This window comes from Polypterus senegalus, chromosome 10, assembly GCF_016835505.1.
Source record: "Polypterus senegalus isolate Bchr_013 chromosome 10, ASM1683550v1, whole genome shotgun sequence".
NCBI lineage: Eukaryota > Metazoa > Chordata > Cladistia > Polypteriformes > Polypteridae > Polypterus > Polypterus senegalus.
In genome coordinates this window covers 101,550,497-101,571,557 of record NC_053163.1, presented here as the reverse complement: position 1 = coordinate 101,571,557, position 21,061 = coordinate 101,550,497, and the positions used below count along the sequence as shown (strand labels likewise).

The window sequence follows — 21,061 nt, the reverse complement described above, 5'->3', positions numbered from 1 at the left end:
CTGTTGGTAACCAGGTGGAAACACCGACATGCAGAGACATCTCCTTTTGTTAAGGTGGATATCGTCCAGGATACTTTTCTGTCACAGGGCAAGCTCATGGCAATGAAGAGGTACAAGGCAACCTACTATGCACATGTTTGGGATTTAGAGTAACAAGAGAATGGGCAGACTCGACATAGACAATGACTAGTCATGGATTCAAATACAAGCAAATGGCACTAAGAAGCATCAACTATAGAAACTGAACCTCAGTGCCAGTTTTGTGTTTTGTCATTTTATGAAAAAAAAAGCATTATTTTATCTCCAAAGTGATATTTTCACTGCTCACTATAATGGTTGATGCTAATGTGGTGCTGTTGCTAGTGTTGCTGCTTCACAGATCCAGTGCTGCATGTTCTTCTGTAGGTGTTCTGCTTTTCCTTCAACAGAAGGTTAACTAGTGATTATAAACTGGTCCAGTGTCTGTGCTTGTGTGTTTAAATGGATTCTGCCATGGCCTCATGCCTTGTCCAGGGTATGTTGCTGCCTTGTTTCCGATGCTGCCATGGTAAACATCTGGCTCCTGTGACACAGAATTGGATTATGTTTGTTTATGTTTCACTGGAGTGGATGGATAAATGTTTGAAGCCTGGAAAATGTAAATGACAAGTTAACACTCAATCAGTGGCACCATCGAAAATGCAGATCCTTAATAAGGGGTGGAAAATTGGCAAAAGCCAATTAATAATAATATTTATGGCCAACAACATAGAAAAACTAACTGAAAAGAATTTTTTAAAAAATATTTCATCTTAATGGTAAATTTAATTTTCAGGTTCTTACAAGTAATTACAGAAGTTGCTTTTACCTTGCTTTTTTGTGGTAACATAATTTCATTATTGGATATGACACACTGTAAATATTACAGAAAATATAAATAATCTATTCAATTTTCTAAGGCAATTAGATTTCACTTTGAGTTGCTTACTCTCTTTACAATATTTAAAAATAGATAAAGGTAATTTATTAATTACAGAAAAGTGGGAATAATTACATGAGGGATTTGGCTGTTTCTAAGACAAAATAGTCTGTGTTTTACAGTTATGTTTTATTAATTTTGAAAAGAAAGCTGTAAGAGTGAAACTGGGAGTATGAAAGATTGGAAAACAGGTTCATTTTATAAGGAGTTCCACTGCTACTCAGGTATTCTCTTGATGAACCTATTCATTTCTTTCTCATTTTTGACTTGTGACCAGTATGTTATTGTAATGCATACTTTACCTCTCCAGGGTCCAGAGGGAGCAGACTTTGAGCTGCAGAGGTGAAACTCAATACGGAATTACCGTTCTGGAATGTCTATTTTATTATGCAAATGAAAGAGCTGATGGCGAACAGGATTGACTGGAGATGTCCTGAGTGGCTTTGCTTATCCAGGTTTTGTGGTTCTTCAGATGCAGAGAAGGAGCTTCAGTCTAATCAGCTTCCTTCAGCCTCTGAGTCCTAGAGCTCCTTGGGGCCAAATATAATTAGTGCCAGACATCTTGGCAGGGCTGTAAGACCAATGAAATTCAGATTGAACAGATAAAAATAAAACCATGAAAAGGAAAATGCATTAAAGGCTGCTGAAGTACCTGAAAGTTTAGTTAAGGGTTATAAGGGTTAACCCTTGTAAGGGTTATATCCTTAGTTATAAGGATGCATTGTTCAAAAATTAATGTAACAACTCAGATGAAAAAAAAAAAACGTTTTGTGGAATTAACAGCTAATGATTACATGATTTGAAGTATTTGCTTCACTAAGGTAACAAGTAAGAATCACTCCGGCACTGAAGCTTTTGCAGACTCATTTTAAATATATGGTTAAACAAATTGACAGCACTGGTATAATAATTTTCCTTGATGTATTATTTAGCTTTGTTTGCATCATGTGGTGCTTCTCATTCTGGCTTTCTCTTCTGAGTTTTGAAAACTGGCATGAAATCCTCTTTGCAGACTAAGGGTGCAGGGGATTGTCTTTACATGTATAGGGTAGCAGAGGATGACACTGTTGCTATGGAATGTGCTGAATCTTTTGGTGACATTTAATTATAGCTTTGCAAAGCTAGCAGGCACGGTACAGTAAATAGACACACTCTGGAAAAGAGTAGTAGGATTTGGAAAGTGAAGTCTGAATGCTCATTTCAGAACATACACAGCAGTACGTTAGAGCAGTCAGGTTAAAAAACTTTACTTTCAGATAAACATGGAGCCCTTGTAGATGAATATTTAAATATTCATCATTAAAATTTAGTTAATATACTGAAGAGATTTAAATTACTATTGTCCTGTTCTGTGCCATTTTATATTATTGTGCCCCACTTCCACTATCTAAGGCACATAATAATACTAGTAGCTTGTAGTTGGAGAGGGGTGGTTGGTAGATATAGTGGCACAGAATTTCATGCTTGTTGCTTGACTGCTTCAACAGACTGTGTTCATATTCCACTCTGGCCATGGTCTTTATAGAGTTTTGGTACGTTTTCCTCATGTCTTTATGGATTTCAATTCTTTACCTCCAAAACATGGTGTTTAGGTTGGTTAGTAGCTTTAACATGACCCAAAATGAGCAAGTGTGCCTTGTGATAGACTTGCATAAGATTTGTTGTGCTTGCTTTGTGCCAGCTCCCAGTTGCCCCAAATTTGATTAAATGTGATCAGTAAATGGATCAAAGGATGCTTTACTTAGTTGCAGAACTGGTACACCTCACGAATCTGAATGCAAACACTGAGATTTAATCTCAGGTGGTGATGTTCAGAGGGTATGGAGGAACCTGCTTTTGGTTTCAGTAAAGCTGTGTTTATGTTTTGACTCTGATGTGACACAGATGGGATTTTGTGTAAATACTCAAAAACCACATGGTATCAGATTTTTTTGAGTTCAGGATACAGGCAATTTTTGTATGTGGTATTGAAATCTGTTTCCGTTTTAGTTTCTCTACCTGATCTGAGTTTAAACAGTCAGATCTGATTTTTGCTCAAAGATGTGGCTCGATTACATAATTTTTGTGCAACACATGACTCTCTAAAAGAAGAGAAGGAAGTATAGAGATAGAGATGACTGCAACAATTATCAAGGTATTGTTGATGTCTTTCGAAGGTTCTCTAGCTATTCAGATTCATCAAAGCATTTAACAATACAATCTGGACAGTTTAGACCCTTGTTGTATTTCCATACTGTTCTCTCAGTATATTTGGAGAAAATCATGGCACAAAATGCTGAGGCATAATAATATCTCCCTTCTGCACTGACTCAGCATTTCTAGATTACAAGCCCTACTTCTAAAACACAAAAAAAGAAGAGCATGAGCAGAAAAACATGTAGGTCTGCTCATTTAGACCTTACCCGTGTCACTATGTAACAACACATACACAGGGCAAAGATTTCACGTAAACCAAATGAGTATGTAAATGCGTGGGCCATGTCTGAACTGTATAATGTAAACAGCACAAACATCGGGTTATATATTTTCACCAATTCCAGTTTGGGCATGAACACCTAGTGCCTTATGTATAAAACGTTATATACTTTACATGTTACATCAAGTTCCTTCAAAAGTTAATAAAATAATATAAATTAATTTAAGAAACAGATTATGTCCCTGTTATCCATTACCTCCATTATCATCCATTATGTTCTGTGCTCTTTGCTATTTACACTTAATGAGAGGAAATCCAACTCTTGGTGAAATGTGATATTATATTATTTGATAAAAAAATATATTTACAAAAATAAATATAGCGTCGTTTATTAAAAAAATCACAAATCAATGCAAGGCTATGCACTCATGCAAGTTCTTTTAGCTTTTACACGTTACCTCCCTTCAGAAACCATTTATGGCTTTAAAGGAATGCCTTTTTTGAATTTTCATGATATAATCATTAAATTTGGCCATATTCCCAAATTGTGTCTTTACTACAAAATATGAGAGAACACTGAAAACAAACCTTTGTGAATTTGTACTTCAGGTATTACTTACTCAAATGGAGAACCGCAAGAATATTCTTTTTCCTGGTCTCTCTGTGGTATTCACAAATGAAAGAAAAATTCAAGAGCAGGAAGCAAGTGACAACAGCTGAGTGGAGAAAGCAGTAGCAATGTACCATCATGCAGTGCCCAGACCACTGCCAGTACTCAATGTTAATTGATGTCGGCTGTATGATTAAGAACATTCTTATTGAACTGTTAAATAAAATTAGATCATTCAGAAATTAAATAATTTTGCCAAGTAAATGGATTTATTTGGGTGGCATCTTAATTATACCATGTCATACAAATGGCATGACTTGGCTTAGGGGTGTCTGCAAGATTCCTGACCAGTTAGCAGGTTGACACTGAAAACACCCGTTAGCAAGTAGCCTACATTTTTTAAAACCTGTAACAGAACAGGGATTGCATGATTTCTGTAATGTAGGCTCCAATTCAGTATCCAACTTGAAAAGGATGTCTGTAGGAAGTCTAAATCTTCTTATAAGTCGGCCATCATCATGAGCCAAAAAATCATTGTGTTCCCTGAAAACATGCTCCTTGTGTGTCTTGCTATTCTCCTAGTATTGCCATTGCTAGTTATGTCATACAACACATAGCACACCATTTTTATAGCCATATTTTAATAGATATGCTGCACACTAAGGCAATTAACATTAAGTGTATACATTAGGCATTATTATTAGCATTGAAGGCAGCTGTTTAGAGAGAACGTGTCTGTTAACTGTGATTTAATTACTTTAAGAATATTGAAATGTGCTGGATGTGTCACTGAAATGCCCAATAAAACAAACACTTCTGTTCTCTTCATTGTTCTGCCACCTGGAGTTGCTTAAATAACAAACCAAAAAAGTCTGCGTGTACAGCATATACAAAAGAGTACACATAGAAGGTATGACCAACAAGAAAATGTAGAGGAGAGAAAAAAACTGGAAGTGTTGCATCTTTAAGAGTGCTGAGTTCAAAGAAACAAATGAACAGATCCAACCTGGATTTGTATTTTGGTACTGAATGAATGTTACCACCATCTAGAAGGACTGATATGAGGGCCTCAAGGCTTTGCTAATGCAAGCAGCAGGATTCAGAACATCTTAGTTGTTGTAGAACTATGTGCACAATTATCCCAATGAACGTCTACTTTCTTTGATAGGTTTTTAGAAAAAAATTAAAAAGCTGTTGATGAAATTTCTAAATTTCTGTTTGTTGTTTAAAAGTAATGCACATTTTTAGTTTATTTTGACCAGTGCTGGATTGAAATGACTTCTTATTCAAACAACAGCAGTGATGAAAGCATTAGTTTTATTCATTGGAAAAATACTAAAGTACAACATTTTTTAGTAAATGTAATCCAATTTGCAACATGCTGTGTCTTACTTAAATTTGTTAACACCTATTATTACTGTCAGTGGTACCCGATGTCACTTCAACCTTATTGTATCTTCCTTTTCATGGCAACAGTCACTTTAATAAGCCATCAGATCCCTGCACCCTCATAGACCCACCTCAGCTTTCAGACCATAAAGATGCACCCTCACATTTATCACCACAAAGTGTACAGTATCATCATTTATTGATTCTTTTGTGAGTGGAAATCATATTGACATATTCCCTTGACAGGAAAATGTGGCTGTAGATAATAGATGGAGAGTGATGACATTTTTAATATGTGCAGCTTAGCTGGCAAATGGCTTTGAGTTGTGAAGTTATTGTATTGTTGAATCATACATAAATAACTTGTATGGTGTTTTGCTATTGACTCATAATGGATGCATAGCTCCAAGCAAACATTTACTGATGATTTTGTTCTGTATAATAATGTTTCTGATGTTAGCAATAAGCATTTAATAAACGTTTCTATTGTAGCTACTGAATTCAAAACTAGGTTTATTATTTACAACACACACATTTTTGACTTATCAAAAAATAAATTTATACACATGCTGGCTTATAGGCTGCGAATTATCATTGCTTAATTTTCTTATAACACCATTTTTACATGTTTATGAGTATTAAATTTCTGTCCATATATTACTATAATTCATCTCTTGGGAAAGCGATATGTAATGGCTGAAAAGTATTTTAGGAAAAGACATGTCCTTTATTTTTTTACATATCCGCTTGCATCATTGTAACAGACCTTCTCATAATTTTGCTTTTGTTTTCTTAGCCATTATGAGCCTGACCGCAGTGCACTGAAGAAAAAGGAATGGGAACGGCGGACTCAGGAAGTTCAGCAAGATGAAGATCTCTTCTCCTCTGGGTTTAATCTTTTTGGCGAGCCATACAAGGTAAACACTTGTTATTAAGGAAAGTCTACAGCTAGAAACATGTTTCTAAAAACGTGTTCTTCCGCAGCTTCCTTTGCATATATCGAGATGTCTGAGGTTTAGTTTTCTATTCTTTGACTTGCTGGTAAATATTATGGTTGGCTGGAGACGAGATCCATGAATTCATTTTAAAAACAGGTTATACCCCTATCGTCCATTAAGAACTATGCTATTTGTTATTCAGGCGTATTAAGAAGAAACCCAACTCTTGTTACTGTATAAGGGACATTGTTTAAAAAAGTTAAGAAATTCAACACAAAGTTTTCAGCTTAAACAGTAATTTTAAGGTCTGTGATGGACTGGCATCACCTCGCATGGAGTGCTGCCTGCATAGACTCCAGCCACAGGACAAGTAAAATGTGAGAGCAGGTTAGAAAATGGATGGAGACATAGATTGTTGTTACAAGCATCTCATTTAAACAGTCAAAATGTCTGAGAAAGTTTTAACGAATTTTTAATTACAGTATAAGTCACAGTACAGATTACTGAAAAGTACTATTAAAGCCATACCATTAAAGTCCCATCACATTAATTCACTATTTTATTTTTGTAATTTGGGGAAGATTAGACTATCAGGTCAGGCATTCGGGGGCAAAGCATGAACCAGTGAGTGTTTACCCTCTCATAACAGAGACCACTATATTGTGCCACTAAAGATTGGTCAATGATTTGTGAAAGTCCCTGGTGGAAACCTTTGCAGTGCAGAGAGAACACGCAGACTGTACTCAGAAACTTCCCAACAGGAGTCATTTAGGATCAAAGTGCTGTATCGCAGGAAAACCCACTGGTAAAGGCAAAATAGAAGTAAATCAACTTGATCAATGAGGTCCATGAATTTATTTTAAAAACTAATTATGTTCCTGTCATCCATTATTCCCTGTCCTTTTTGATACATAATTTTAGTTAAAAGAAATCCAACTTATGGTGGCATGAAACAACAACAAAAAATCTAAAATAACAGTAATTATTATAAAATGAACTGCTTAAGGACTTTTTCAAAACTGAATTACTTCAATTATATGTTAACAGACACCTTTGTTCCTATTATATAAAATGATATTCTTATTTGACTTAGCAGTATGTTTTCAAATTCAAAAGACTATTTTAAAACAGTGTGACCTTACAGTTCATCAGACATGGAAACTGTTGGGTAAATCTTTATATAAAATAAAAATTATTTGCAAAGAGCTCATTACAATACATAAGACTGACTAGTTAACGCATCTTGTGATTATCTGTGTTTTAGATTATTGAACCTTATTATTCAAGATGTCATTTCTTTAGTTTTTAAAAAAATCTAAAGATCCTACTTGCAAGCATCTGTGGCTTGGTTAAGCCCCAAACAGAATTCAATGTTTAAGGAAAAAATAATACATAATTGTTTTTCATCTCTCAATCAACTCGTTTTCAAACTTGCTTTTCCAGCTTAGGGTTGTGTTGAGCTGGTGTCTCCTGGTAGTAAAGGGTACAAGACAGGAACCAACCCCAGACAGGAGCCAGTCCATGACAGAGCACATGCACATTTGGATAGGCAGTGGAGAACATTACAAAATTAGAACAATGTACAGTAGACATGAACAGGCCATTCAGCCCAACAAAGCTCCCCGGTCCTATTCACTTGATTCTTTCAAGAAAACATCAAGCAGAGTTTTGAAAATCCATTAAAGTCCTTCTGTCTACAACACTACAATCTTATTCCATGTGTCTATGGTTCCCTGGGTGAAGAACACCTTCCTAATGTTTGTACGAAGTTTACCCTAATAGGTTTCCAACCGTGCCCCCAAGTTCCTCATGAACTCATTTTAAAATAACATCTAACAAATAAATCTCAATCCTCTGTACTAAGTCCCATCTTAATTCTAAACATTTTCGGTCATGTCTCTTAATCTTCTTTTCCTTAAACTGAAAAGTGCCACCAGTTGCTATTACTGTTAATGTCATTAGTAATAATCTAAAGAAATGCATAGTAAAATGCATCAGTAGAATAGCTAGGATTATTGTAAAGTGTATGCAGTTGCAGTAAGAATATTTCTAAGACTGATGCTTCTTAGTGCTTCATTTGTCATAGTGTTTCCTTTTATCACAAATTCACTGTGGTGTGAATGGTTAACTCTGAGAGTTTTGGTGTTTTTACTTTTTATCAAAATGTGCTGTAATTAAAAAAAAACTATAGATAACACTTAAAGAGTGAGGTGCATTGTTCAGAGCACAAACTGGAGGCTTAACTGTATTCATTGTTAAATCATTCCAAATAAACGGTAAGCCCTTAAAGCTTCCAGCAGGATTTCTCTGCACTTCTCTGTCAACACTTGGGTAATTTGGCTTGTAGTAGTGGTAGATCAGACAGACCACGTGAGCAAGGCATTGTCATAGTACTGTAAATTTGTGGTCATTTGTTTGCCTTATTCCTGGTTTTATTCAATGCGCTGTTTCCTGTCTCTGTCTAATAATATTCCACAAGCTGTTCTTCTATTCTAAACTGTTCATGCAAACGGATGTTCTGAAAAAATGGGGTACAAGCAAAAAAACTTGTACATAATTCTACTCATATGGTTTGTACATTAAAGATATTATATGGTATCCACATGTTTGCATGTATAAATATTGCTTATTAAGAACAGCATATGTAAGCTTTATTAGGCTATTAAGGGCCAAACAATTGATTCTGATGGCAAGCTCTTTGGAGTTACTTAATGTCTATGGTGGCACATAGAGTATTGCATTACATCAAGGCAACTTCACCCTTCATTCACTTATTAGTGAACAGTACTGTGTACTTACAATGGTATTCAGTTTGTAGCTTTGGCATTTAAAACTTTGGTGTTAAAGAAAAAAAGACACACCATGTGAATTCTAGGTCTGATGTGCAAAACAATAATGAAAAGGTTATCTTATGCACAAGCTGTCAGTCTTCGGGACATGATTGTTACACTCCTATACTTGGCCCGCTCACCAATAATGTAGCTGAATAAGATCAATATATTTGGTAACACAGTACAAGCATGAAATAAGAATTTCATGGCATAGCTTTGTACGTGTGACAATTTTATGAGTATTACTATTGTTACTACTCTATTGCTATTTCGAATAAGAAAATAATCAATCTTGGAGTTCAAATTATAGACGTGTTATATACAGCAGGATTGTTCATATAGAACAACGAAACTACTGTACATTTGCTGTGTGCTTTCCACATTTTATATTGGTATTAGCTGCATTTCACTATTTTAGACCATAGGAACAATTACAACAAGATCACGCCATTCAGGCCAGCACAGCTTGTTGATTTCCATACACATAAATATTGCCAGTTAACATCAACTCAGGTTTTGATGGCCCACAATGTATTACTATCTACCACACTACTTGGTAACTTATGGTTATCTGTGTGAAGGAAAAAAAACTTTCAGTATTTGTGCAGAATTTACATCTAACCTGTTTATATTTATATTCCTGCATTTTGGTTGAGTAGCTGATTTAAAAGGGTTCCAGGGTACTAATTGTGTTCGTAATTGGAAGACTTCTATCATATCTTCTAAGAGCATTCCGGCTTAAAATTACAAAAACCAAGTTTTAAATAAATGGTGAGGCAGCCTTTTGCTATTATATACCAAAAATCTGTAATGCTTTACCAATTGAGGAACACCATGATAATACAGTGGGACATTTTAAGAAACTCTTTTGTATACTGTTTATTCATTATTATTCTTATCTAAATTTAATTTGTAACTACTTCTTTGACATGTTGCACAGAGTTACATCCTTTTTATGAAAATGTGCTGTAGAAACAAAGGAACCAGCCCTGAACATGGTGCCAGGCCAACTCAGGACCTAAACTGGACCAAATTCAAAATTAATTTAACACATGGATATGGGGGGAAATCAGAATATCTGAGGAGGAAAACATGAGACATGGGGATGATGTGCAGAGTGCACACAGAGAGGGTGCTGGACACAGGATTCAAAGCACAGATACTAGATCCATGAAGCAGCAGTGCTTACCAATGCACTACCATGCTATCCGTGTAATAAATGAGTGAGAATTACTTGTGATTTATCCTTATCATGAACGTTGGGGTGACTAAAGATGTATGCCAAATATTTAATAACACAGTTTAAATGAGTGTGTGAAATGCCATCAGGATTAGTGTAAATGATACAATTAAAATAGCACTGATATAAAATGTAAATGTATTAAGTTCTGCCGTTCACCATGAAAGACAATACAGTGGTACGTCTGCTTTGGAATAAGTCCAACTTGGTATACAATCTTTGTTTGGAACACAACTTGTATGCTAGAACACCGCGCGCTACCCTTGTTTATCTCTCTCAAGACAAAGTCACAACTGCCCACGAGCGTCAGTATGCCAGTTGCTAACATTCAGTAAACAACCCGCGCTATCTCAGTGAATTTTCACGTGATTTGGTGTTTTTTCGCGTAGATTTGAATTGATTGTTGAGAAGTATGAAGGTGGCATGCGTATCTGGGGCTTGGCTGCTGCATACCGTATGCCAAGAACGACGGTATATGCGATTGTGAAAAACAAAGACGTTATTAAAAAGTAAAGTGAGGTTAAATTTTCACTTATTTAATCTAATTGCTTTTGTATTTATGTATTTTAGTATTAAGCAGTGTTTAAATTATTTTATACAACCCCATCAATGTATAATATGCCAATAACAATAGGATTTTTTTTCATTGGAACGGATTAATCATTTTCCCTTTATTTCTTATGGGAAAATTTTGTTTGGTATACGTCCTGTTTGGTATAAATTAAAGGATCTGGAACGGATTAAGAATGTATACCGAGGTACCACTGTATACTGTAAATGTGTTTTACTTTCTATGGAGTACAGTCAATGCTGTTGCTAGGCTATTTTGGACCCTAGGCCAAGCTTATTATTGTGCCAACCAACTATTTGGTAGCTATCCCATGCGGCTACAGTTTGCCACCCTTATGATCTGCCGCCTAGACAAATGCCAAATTCACCTTAATGACGGTGCCGAGTACGGTGCATCAAAATAAATCTGAGTTTCCCCCACCATCTTGGAAATGATCTTACTATGAGCTTCAGTTTGCCTGCAGTATGCTGTGTTGTGTTTTGTCAAGTGGAATTTTATAACAATATTAAAAATGAAAACCATGTCTTAAGGTTTAGTAATGAGTATCTACAAAGGGTTTATTTATATTTTTAGTTTTTCAAAGAAGTTTGATTTCACATTGTTCGCTTTGGTGTTCCCAGTTGGCTGATAGACATCTCCTCCATCTTCTGTAGCTTTAGTGCTTGCAGAATATTCACTCAGACAATCTTGCTGGGATGCTGCATTATGGATCAGGCCCAATGGTTTCCGTTAATGTTTTGATGACAGCATGTTATCTCAGTTTTGTACTTTAATGTAGAGTTGTTTGCCTTCTAAAGTGATGGTGCTTGTCATCACTTTTTATCAAAGTGGTATTTTATATCACTCTTCTATTTTTTTTCAATGCCAAGACTCACAAAAACATTTTTAGTCTAAACATACACTATACAGCATTAAGTATAACTTTTTACTAGAAAAATAAAACTTAAGGAAAAAGACTGATTGCTGTTTTATTGTTATGTTTATTTCTATGTTGCTGTTTATCTTGATATATGAGTGTTTATGTATATACATTTTGTAAGGTTTTGTACATTATAGCTGCTGTGTTAAACTTGTAAAAACTTGCAAGCAATGTAGTCCTGTTCACAGTAAAGAGCACCATATATGAAAATAACTGATGTCTAAAAACTACTACTAAGCAGTAAACATATATTAAATATGAAGAAGAACTGGCATCACCTTTCATGACGACTTCTAATACTCTGGCAAGTTCTCCATTGTAGTGGGACAGGGTGTCTAGCAGAAGGCCATCTTTTGCTGAGTGCTCTTAGCACTTTGAGATGATCGCTCTTAATGCAAATGTGATGCCTATGAAATATGTCCTCATTTCATTCATTTTATTGAAATTAATTCAAATTCATTTTGTAGGCAGTCTGGTGTAGATTTTATAAGAGGTACTTGGTGTTGCAGTGTTTAGCACAGCTGCTTCACAAATGCAGCCTTCTGGGTTGGAGTCCCATTGCAGGTCACTGTCAGTGTGGAATTTACATGTGCTCACAATACCCAGAGTTACATTCACTGATGGCTCTAAATTGCCCTTGTGGGTGCAGGCCTTGAACCTGATGCTTTTGGCAGAAATGCTGAGCCCCCCTGATCCTCAATGGATCAATCAGTTTTTATAATGCTATGCTGTGTCGATTTTTTGTGAGTGGAACCTGAAAATGTAACATTCAACTTGGATTAAATAATGTGTGTTCTTAGCAGATGTTAGTGTGTGTGTTAAATGAAAATCAGGAAAATGAAATTCAACACTTTTTTTAGTTTACGTTTTTTCTTCACACTCTGCAGTGTTAAAATAGCATTTTTCCAAAGTGTTGCAAAATTAATGATACGATAGAGTAACAAATTTAACACTAGGGTTGATTAATTTGCACTTTTTCTGTTATTCAAGTGATTACATTTTACAAATAGTGAAAAGGATTACTGTGAATGAAAAAAAAGCTTTATGGTACAAAGAAAAAAAAAGGAATAAAATTACATGGTCTGAATTATCAAGTACCAGGGATCAGGCATGCTGTATGAATTAAGAGCAAAAATCTATTAGCTGAAAAGCAAATTTAGAGAAAGAATCAATTATGAAAAAAGTTCTGTTTTTTTTTAATATTATAATGCCTATAACTGACACTAGTAAATAAGGCTTATTTTTTATTTGAACTTGGATGTATGATGCAAGAAAATAGTCATCTAGAATTTGTATATTTTAATTGCAGATACATTTTTTCAAAAAATTTGGATACATTGCCTTTCTTTCATTTTAGAAGCACTGATTTCAGTAAACTGATGCTTCCTAAGTAAAAGTAAGTTTAGTCAGTCAGTTATTTTCTAATCCAGTTATTACTGAACAGGGTCACAGGGGGTGCTGGATTCCACAGGGTGGAAGTCAGAACAATTCCCTGGACAGGGTAAGCCCATTGCAGGGCAAACACAGATACACACACCCACCCATCAATTTAGTGTTTTCAGTTCACTTAACCTGCTTGTCTTTGGATTGTGGGAGGAAACTGGAGCACCTGGAGGAAATACACACAGACACAGGGTGAACATGGAAACTCCATGCAGGGAGGACCCAGGACCTGAACTGAAGACTCCTTACTGCGAGGCAGCAGTGCTAACACTGTGCCAACATGCCACCAAAATGTAAGTACATTAATCACATAAGGAGCTTAAGAAGGACTGCTCCAATGTATAAATAATAATAAATGACAAATAAAACAAGATTTGAAAATGTAGTTTTGCCTGTTTAGACTTCATGAAGTGCCATCCATGCATCCATCAATTTTCCATTGCTTATATGGATGTGTTTCATGACGGCAGCAGTCAAAGATATTAACATGTTCCTTTTCCCCTCCAACTCCTCTGGGGTGACAATGAGGCATTCTCAGGCCAGCTGAGGGATATAACCTATCCAGAATGTCCTGAGTCTGCCCCGAGGCCTCTTCTTGGGCCTCCTTCTTGGACATGCTCAGAAAATCTCAGCAGAGAGGCATCCTAATCAAATGCCTGAACCACCTCAACTTCACCAAGTGTATAGTACATAATGCCCTTAACAGTTCTATTACGCTAGTACAGTACTTGTTCGGATAAAGCTCAAGCCTTTAGGTAAATGAAGACTAATAACTACATTATTATTATTATTATTATTATTATTATTATTATTATTATTATTATTATTATTATTATTATCTGTGCCTGATTATTATTATTTTTTAACATAAAGTAAGGTTTGGGCAGAGTGGTGTCATACATATTAGAGCTGCTGTGTTATAATTTCATGGTGCTGGGTTCAAATCCTGTCCTTGTAGACACTGCATAAGTTTTCATTGGGTTCTTCAGTTTTCTCCCACGTCAAGTTAGACTGATGTGCAATTCTAAATTGGGCAGGTGTTAGTTACTGTGCACCAAGATGGACAGCTAATCCGTTCAGTGTTGGTCCCCCCGTTGTCCCTGATGCTTTTGGGTTAAGCTTCCCAAGGACACTGCTCTGAAATTAAATGTTTTGGAAAGTGATCGGTGGAATGAATTAATGATCTAAGTGTCAGAATCTTAACATGCCATTTAATTAAAAATTAATTCAAATAAATGATGAAAATAATTTGACTTTACAATATATTTCTTAGAAATACAACACATACTGTATACAGCTGCCTATATCTGACTCAATAAACAGTAAGCAGAAACAGGACATTTAATTACAAACAAATTTCAAATAAATGCAGACATTTTCTTCTCATTGAATCAAATGGAACAAAATAAAAAACACCAAATATAGGAAACAGCTGACCTACCTCAAGGAGATTAAAGATCTTGTGTTCTTGTGTGTGTGGCTAAGTCCTCATGGAAACCATTTGATTCTGCCATCTCCATCGGTGGTCCAAAGCTTTGGGTAGTGTCTATCCATCCATCCATCCTCTTCCGCTTATCCGAGGTTGGGTCGCGGGGGCAGCAGCTTGAGCAGAGATACCCAGACTTCCCTCTCCACGGCCACTTCTTCTAGCTCTTTCGGGGGAATCCTGAGGCATTCCCAGGCCAGCTGGGAGACATAGTCCCTCCAGCATGTCCTAGGTCTTCCCCAGGGTCTCCTCCTGGTTGGACGTGCCTCGAACACCTCGCCAGGGAGGCGTCCAAGAGGAATCCTGATCAGATGCCCGAGTCACCTCATCTGACTCCTCTCGATACGGAAGAGCAGCGGCTCTACTCTGAGCCCCTCCTGGATGAATGAGCTTCTCACCCTATCTTTAAGGGAAAGCCCAGACACCCTGCAGAGGAAACTCATTTCAGCCGCTTGTATTCGCGATCTCGTTCTTTCATTCCCCATAGCTCATGACCATAGGTGAGGGTAGGAACGTAGATCAGCTGGTAAATTGAGAGCTTTGCCTTACGGCTCAGCTCCTTTTTTACCACGACAGACCGATGTAGAGCCTGCATCACTGCGGATGCCACACCGATCCACCTTTCAATCTCACGGTCCATTCTTCCCTCACTCGTGATCAAGACCCTGAGATACTTGAACTCCTCCACTTGGGGCAGGATCTCGCTCCCAACCCTGAGAGGGCACTCCACCCTTTTCCGGCTGAGGACCGTGGTCTCGGATTTGGAGGTGCTGAATCCCATCCCAGCGGCTTCATGCTCAGCTGCGAACCGATTCAGAGAGAGCTGAAGATCACCGCCTGATGAAGCAAACAGGACAACATCATCTGCAAAAAGCAGTGACCCAATCCAGAGCCCACCAAATCGGGCCCCCTCACCACCCTGGCTGCACCTAGAAATTCTGTCCATTAAAGTTATGAACAGAATCGGTGACAAAGGGCAGCTACTAAAGTTAAATTGAAGGTGGTTGTAATAAAGCTGCTGTACAAGATAGCTAACGCACTTTCCATGACAAAATGGGAAGCTCCAGAATATTGTGGGTAATATGGACTGGATAATTAGTGAGGATTGTGGATCTGATATTGTTGAGTTTTTGTTTTTGGAACAACATCAATGGTGTTGTTTTGGGGCAGTTATTGACCCATCAGCTTTATAGCCAGCCTCTGACATAATAAATAAGAAACTGCAGGAACAGGCACACAAAATCCCTCATTGGAAGGAAACAAAGTTTTTTGTCATTCACAGAATTCACAGAAATGTGCAAAATCCCAGCTGTTTGAAGGACAAAAAGTGTTATTATTAAAATTCCTAAAGTAAGCTGGTTAAATTAAATAATGCGGGTCTGTGCACGTAGTACCCACCTTATGATGTCAGACGCTAAATTTCAAAGGTGATTGGATGAAGGCAAATTACTATCCTGGAATACAGATGTTCTTTCAGGACCAATGACAATAGGATATTATCAGTGAGGATACCCTGAATGCCTCAGGGAGGATTTATAATACTATTATTGAATTTTTGGATGATGCCATTAGCTAAGGAGATTTGAATGACATATAACAGAATGCACTAATTTTGTGCAACTACATTTTCTTTGATAATTTAAGAAGACCCTTAGCTCAAGCAACTTGCTAAGTTACTCAGGCAATTATATTGGCAAGCTAATAGTTTAAAATGACATGTCTTGTCTGCTTTCTAAGAAAAGACACAGGCTATGAACCTTTCATGAAGTAAATCTATGTGGTTTTCTATATTGGAAACATGCAACAAGAGGGTCTTTAGCATGAAGCATTGGCATCATTAAACTTAACACCAAACACTTGTGGTAGCTGACTATTGATCTAATTATCCAGGGTTGCTGTAAGGAGGTACTCATTCTGGCTCAGTCTGTTTCAGTATTTACAAATTGTTAGCTCCTTTTTTGTATTTCAGGTACTAGAATTTCAAAACAGGAACACACGCAATTTAAATAATGTACTATTCTTGGTTATTGCTAAGAAATAATTTATTTTCAATCAGTAAGTAGATTACAGTCAGCTTATTTTCCTCATTTACATGTATTAGCCCCCTGGTTTTCTGCTTAGTAAAAAAACAATAAAAAAACCCAAAAAAAACGAAGATACATTTTAATAATACTTCAAAATAAATGAACTGCTTGTAATTCATTTCAATGGTGCATGAAACAGTATCAAGAGGGGCTCATGCCAAAAAGTCTGATAGCTCTTTTAGTGGAATTAAAAAACACATCTTCTTTGAAGTGCTCAAGATAGACTGGTAACGTCAAAATCAGCGTAATCTGATATATGTTGTGATCCTGGTTTATCTGCAAAGAAGTGAGCCACAAATGCAGTTCTCAACCTAGCTGAACAGCAGGAATTTCAGAATGAGTGCTTTCCTTAACAGGTCTTTTAAAAGATCATACTGTAAAATCCTGATATAAAGCACACAGACAGAAAAAAGATTGTTCAGAGTCAGAGAAATCAAAAGAAGCAAAAGTTATTTTTCTCAAAAGTTATGTTTGAACTTAAAATGCCACAGTGAAACATGCTCAATGCAGTTTGTTGTGACCATTAGACAGATCAGGCATTAGTCAGGAGGAATAGTTAGGGTACCAGCCAGCTCTCACCATTTATTCTGGCCCAAAAACACACAAACACAAAATATCACTGTATGAGGAGGTAGAGCAGAACTGTCTTTGCAACAATCAAAAGGGGTTTCATCAGGGAGAGCTCTGTATCCATTGAGTGGGGTGCCAAAAAATGACTCGCTTTATTCTTGGGACCTCCCATTTTTTGCATCATAACTGGAATGGGTGGAGTCATCATTGGGGTGAAAGCGGTCACTAAGTATATTCCTGTGGCCATCTCTCAGAACTGCAGGTGAAAAAGAAGACAGTGTTAGTGTCAGCACCCCCTCTAGTCACAGAATGGTATAACTTACCTCAACAGAGAAGGAAGATGATCGTTGTAAAAGGTTAATTTAGAAAACATTATGGTTCTTGTAGGTGGTGCAGTAGTAGTGCTGCAGACTCACAGGATCCATGTCTTGGGTTCTCCCTGCATGGAGTTTGCATATTCTTCTTCATGTCTGCATGGGTTTTTCTCAGTGGTGGCTCTGAGGCTAGGGATCTGCATTGGCAATAAGGTTGTCGGTTCGAATGCCAAAAGGGACTCTGCTCTGTTGGGCCCTTGAGCAAGGCCCTTAACCTGCAATTGCTGAGCGCTTTGATTAGTGAGAAAGCGCTATATAAAAGCAAAGAATTATTAAAAACATGCAGTTTTCAGTGGATTGGTGAAGCAAAATTGGCCCTAGTAGGATTGTGTGTATGTGTGTGAGATTGAGTGCCCCTGCGATGGACTGGCACCCAGTGCAGGGTTTGTTCCTGCCTTGCACCCTGTGCTTGCTGGAATAGGTTCCAGCCACCCATGTCCCTGCTCAGGATTAAGTGGGCTTAGAAAATGGTATAGTATGGTATGGTATGGCTCTTTTTCAAACTTGTGAAAGTAACAACTCTCTTCATATTCCCTGGTATGTAGGGCTATTATAGTAAATCTACCACAAAATCACATTTCATACTATACAAAATATCGATATTTGCTGTTTATATCTTATTATAAGGCTTCACAGTGGCACAGTGGTTAGTGCTGCTGCTGACAGCTCCACACTCCTTGATTCAGACACTCAGCCCACGTCCATGCAGAGATTGCACAGTTTCCCCAGTGTGTCATCTACAGCTCAAAGACATTTGTGTTAAATTAATCAATAACTTATATAACTGAGTGCTTATGCTTGCCACCCATGGTTAAAATTCCTGCTTTTTCCTGCTGCTACTGTTGTAATGCTCTGGTGTATTGGTATGCCCTTAAAAAACTTGTCCTGCCCCATAAAAACTGTTAAAAAATAATTAGTGAATAATATTAACTTAGCACTCTGTTGCACTCTGTTGACTTATTTATACAAAACATGATACTCATGAGACTCCTGCTGTGTCTCTCTTTTCGAATATGGTCAAAAGTTACTTGCATTCTGAGGCATTGTTTTGTGTGAATTTGTGTTTTATGTATAGCACTTCTCCCAGTCATTGTGAAGCTGACCCCATTTCCTGCAATCCTCCATCTGACCCTGGCTGTCATCACCTTCTGCTGCTAACATTAGCTAATCCTATCTTAATCCGGTTTAATGGGCCTTGAGTGTTAACGGCTATTTCTTCAGTATTTAGTATGTTATTGTTTTACTGACTCTCGAGACAACTCAATCTTTTTTTTTATTTCATTTGCCATGACAGATATACTGTATATATTTTCAGTTAGAAAGCAGAATAATGACCTGTCAGCGAAATGATTGTTGGTTTAATTCATGCTTTTGACTCTCTACGTGACTTTAAGCAAGTCACTTAACCCAGCTATTCCCCAATTTTAAGGAATATGTGTAAGCAATCATAATCTGTATTTATCTTGTTAGTTGTCTTGGGGCAGGACCTCAGCTAAATACACAGTACAGATTATAAGTCACAGTGGTTAGTGCTGCTATAGCAGAACACCAAACCAATCATTGCCTGCGTGGTGTTTTTTTTTTCAGATACTTCAGTTTTCCTACAAAGCCCTAAAAACTTGTGAATTTATTGGTAGCTCCACTCTTTTGGGCCCTTAACCTGTAATTTCTTTATCCTGGGTATGACGTTAATCTGCATCCAGCCCTGCAAACAGGTCCTCCAACTTGCAGGGAAAACTCGGAGGTTGGTGGCAGGACTGGCACTCCAGTCAGTGTAAAAAACATCACAATGTTCAATTCCATTTGAACTAGTGTGCTGCTGAGGTGTCACCCTTTGCAGAGTTGCACTTGGGTCCTAATTTGAAATCCTGAGGTGGTTCTTCATTTGGTGGGTAAGGCAACAGACTGTATCAGTGCATGTTCCCAATCTCTCTCTCTGTCTCTCAAACTTGAGTTCTGGTGGTCTAACACCCTGTCCAGGATTTATTCCTACTTTTCAGTCAAAGCTGCTGAGGTAGGCTCTGGCCCCCAGCTACCCTCGGAGTTTGGTTGTATACAGGATGGGTAAACATTTTAAAGTATTTAACTGTTAACTGTATTAACTGTATTAGGGGCCAAAATCACACTAAGGTTTATTGGGAGATAGAAAAATAACACTGAAAATAAATGCATTCCCTGTATGCAGATAGTGTAGAAATGCAAATTTAATCACATTTCGAAATATAGGTCTGTAGTGCTGTTGTAAAACTGAGCTTTTATGGTATATTAAATACGACTGGTAATATTTAATTGGTGTGTTTTATTTTGGCCTGTTTTTATTTTAGAATTACTTAGATAATGGCTCTTAAGTTGTGGGCTCAGAGCTCACATGGGAAATGTTGTGTACCTGAAAGGACAGGCAGGGACAAATAATCTCATTAAATCATTAATATTCATGAGGTAGTTCCCCAAGACTGTCACATTTTGGAAGTAGATAAAATTCTGAGATTTATGCAAATTGGACATAAACAGGAATTCTGGGAAATTAATATAAAGATTTTATTTTTTTGTCTCCAGCCGTCTGGAGTTTTTTTTTTGTTTTTTCTGTCCTCCCTGACCATCGGACCTTACTCTTTTTCTGTTAACTAATGTTGTCTTATTTTAATTTCTTATTTTGTCTTTTATTTTTCTTCATTATATAAAGCACTTTGAGCTACTTTTTTGTATGAAAATGTGCTATATAAATAAATGTTGTTATTGTAAAGAGTGTCATTGCTTATTATAATGTATATGTTTAAGCTTAAATAAAGTGACCAGTGTGTGTATGCTTGTAAAAATATGTAAAATGGAGGCTTGGAACTTTAAGATGATGGTGTTTTATGTCAAGCCATCCATCCATCCATCCATTATCCAACCCGATATATCCTAACTACAGGGTCACAGGGGTCTGCTGGAGCTAATCCCAGCCAACACAGGGCGCAAGGTAGGAAACAAACCCAGGGCAGGGCGCCAGCCCACCGCAGATGTCAAGCCATAAGTAACTTAATCAGCAATCAACCAAACCACGGGAACTTATCGGTTGTCCCAAACTTTGACTTATGCAATCTTACACAAGGCAGAGTTTTGTTGTGAGAGGGAGCAGTCAGCAAGACCCTATAAATTCAAAAGATTTTAAAAAGGCACAAGGCCAGAGAGACATCATAACTGCCAAAACTAGGAGGAGAAACAACGGCCAAATAGAAGACAACTCGGT

General features: G+C 37.1%; 1 protein-coding gene across 1 annotated transcript in view; it reads left to right on the top strand.

The window, feature by feature from the left end:
- Nucleotides 1-21,061, top strand: part of LOC120538213 (AF4/FMR2 family member 2-like) — a 475,516-nt gene that overhangs the window by 168,382 nt on the left and 286,073 nt on the right. Inside the window, exon 2 of the mRNA XM_039767668.1 lies at nucleotides 6,170-6,290. Coding sequence (XP_039623602.1) covers nucleotides 6,170-6,290 — 121 coding nt within the window. The remainder of the gene's footprint in view (nucleotides 1-6,169; nucleotides 6,291-21,061) is intronic.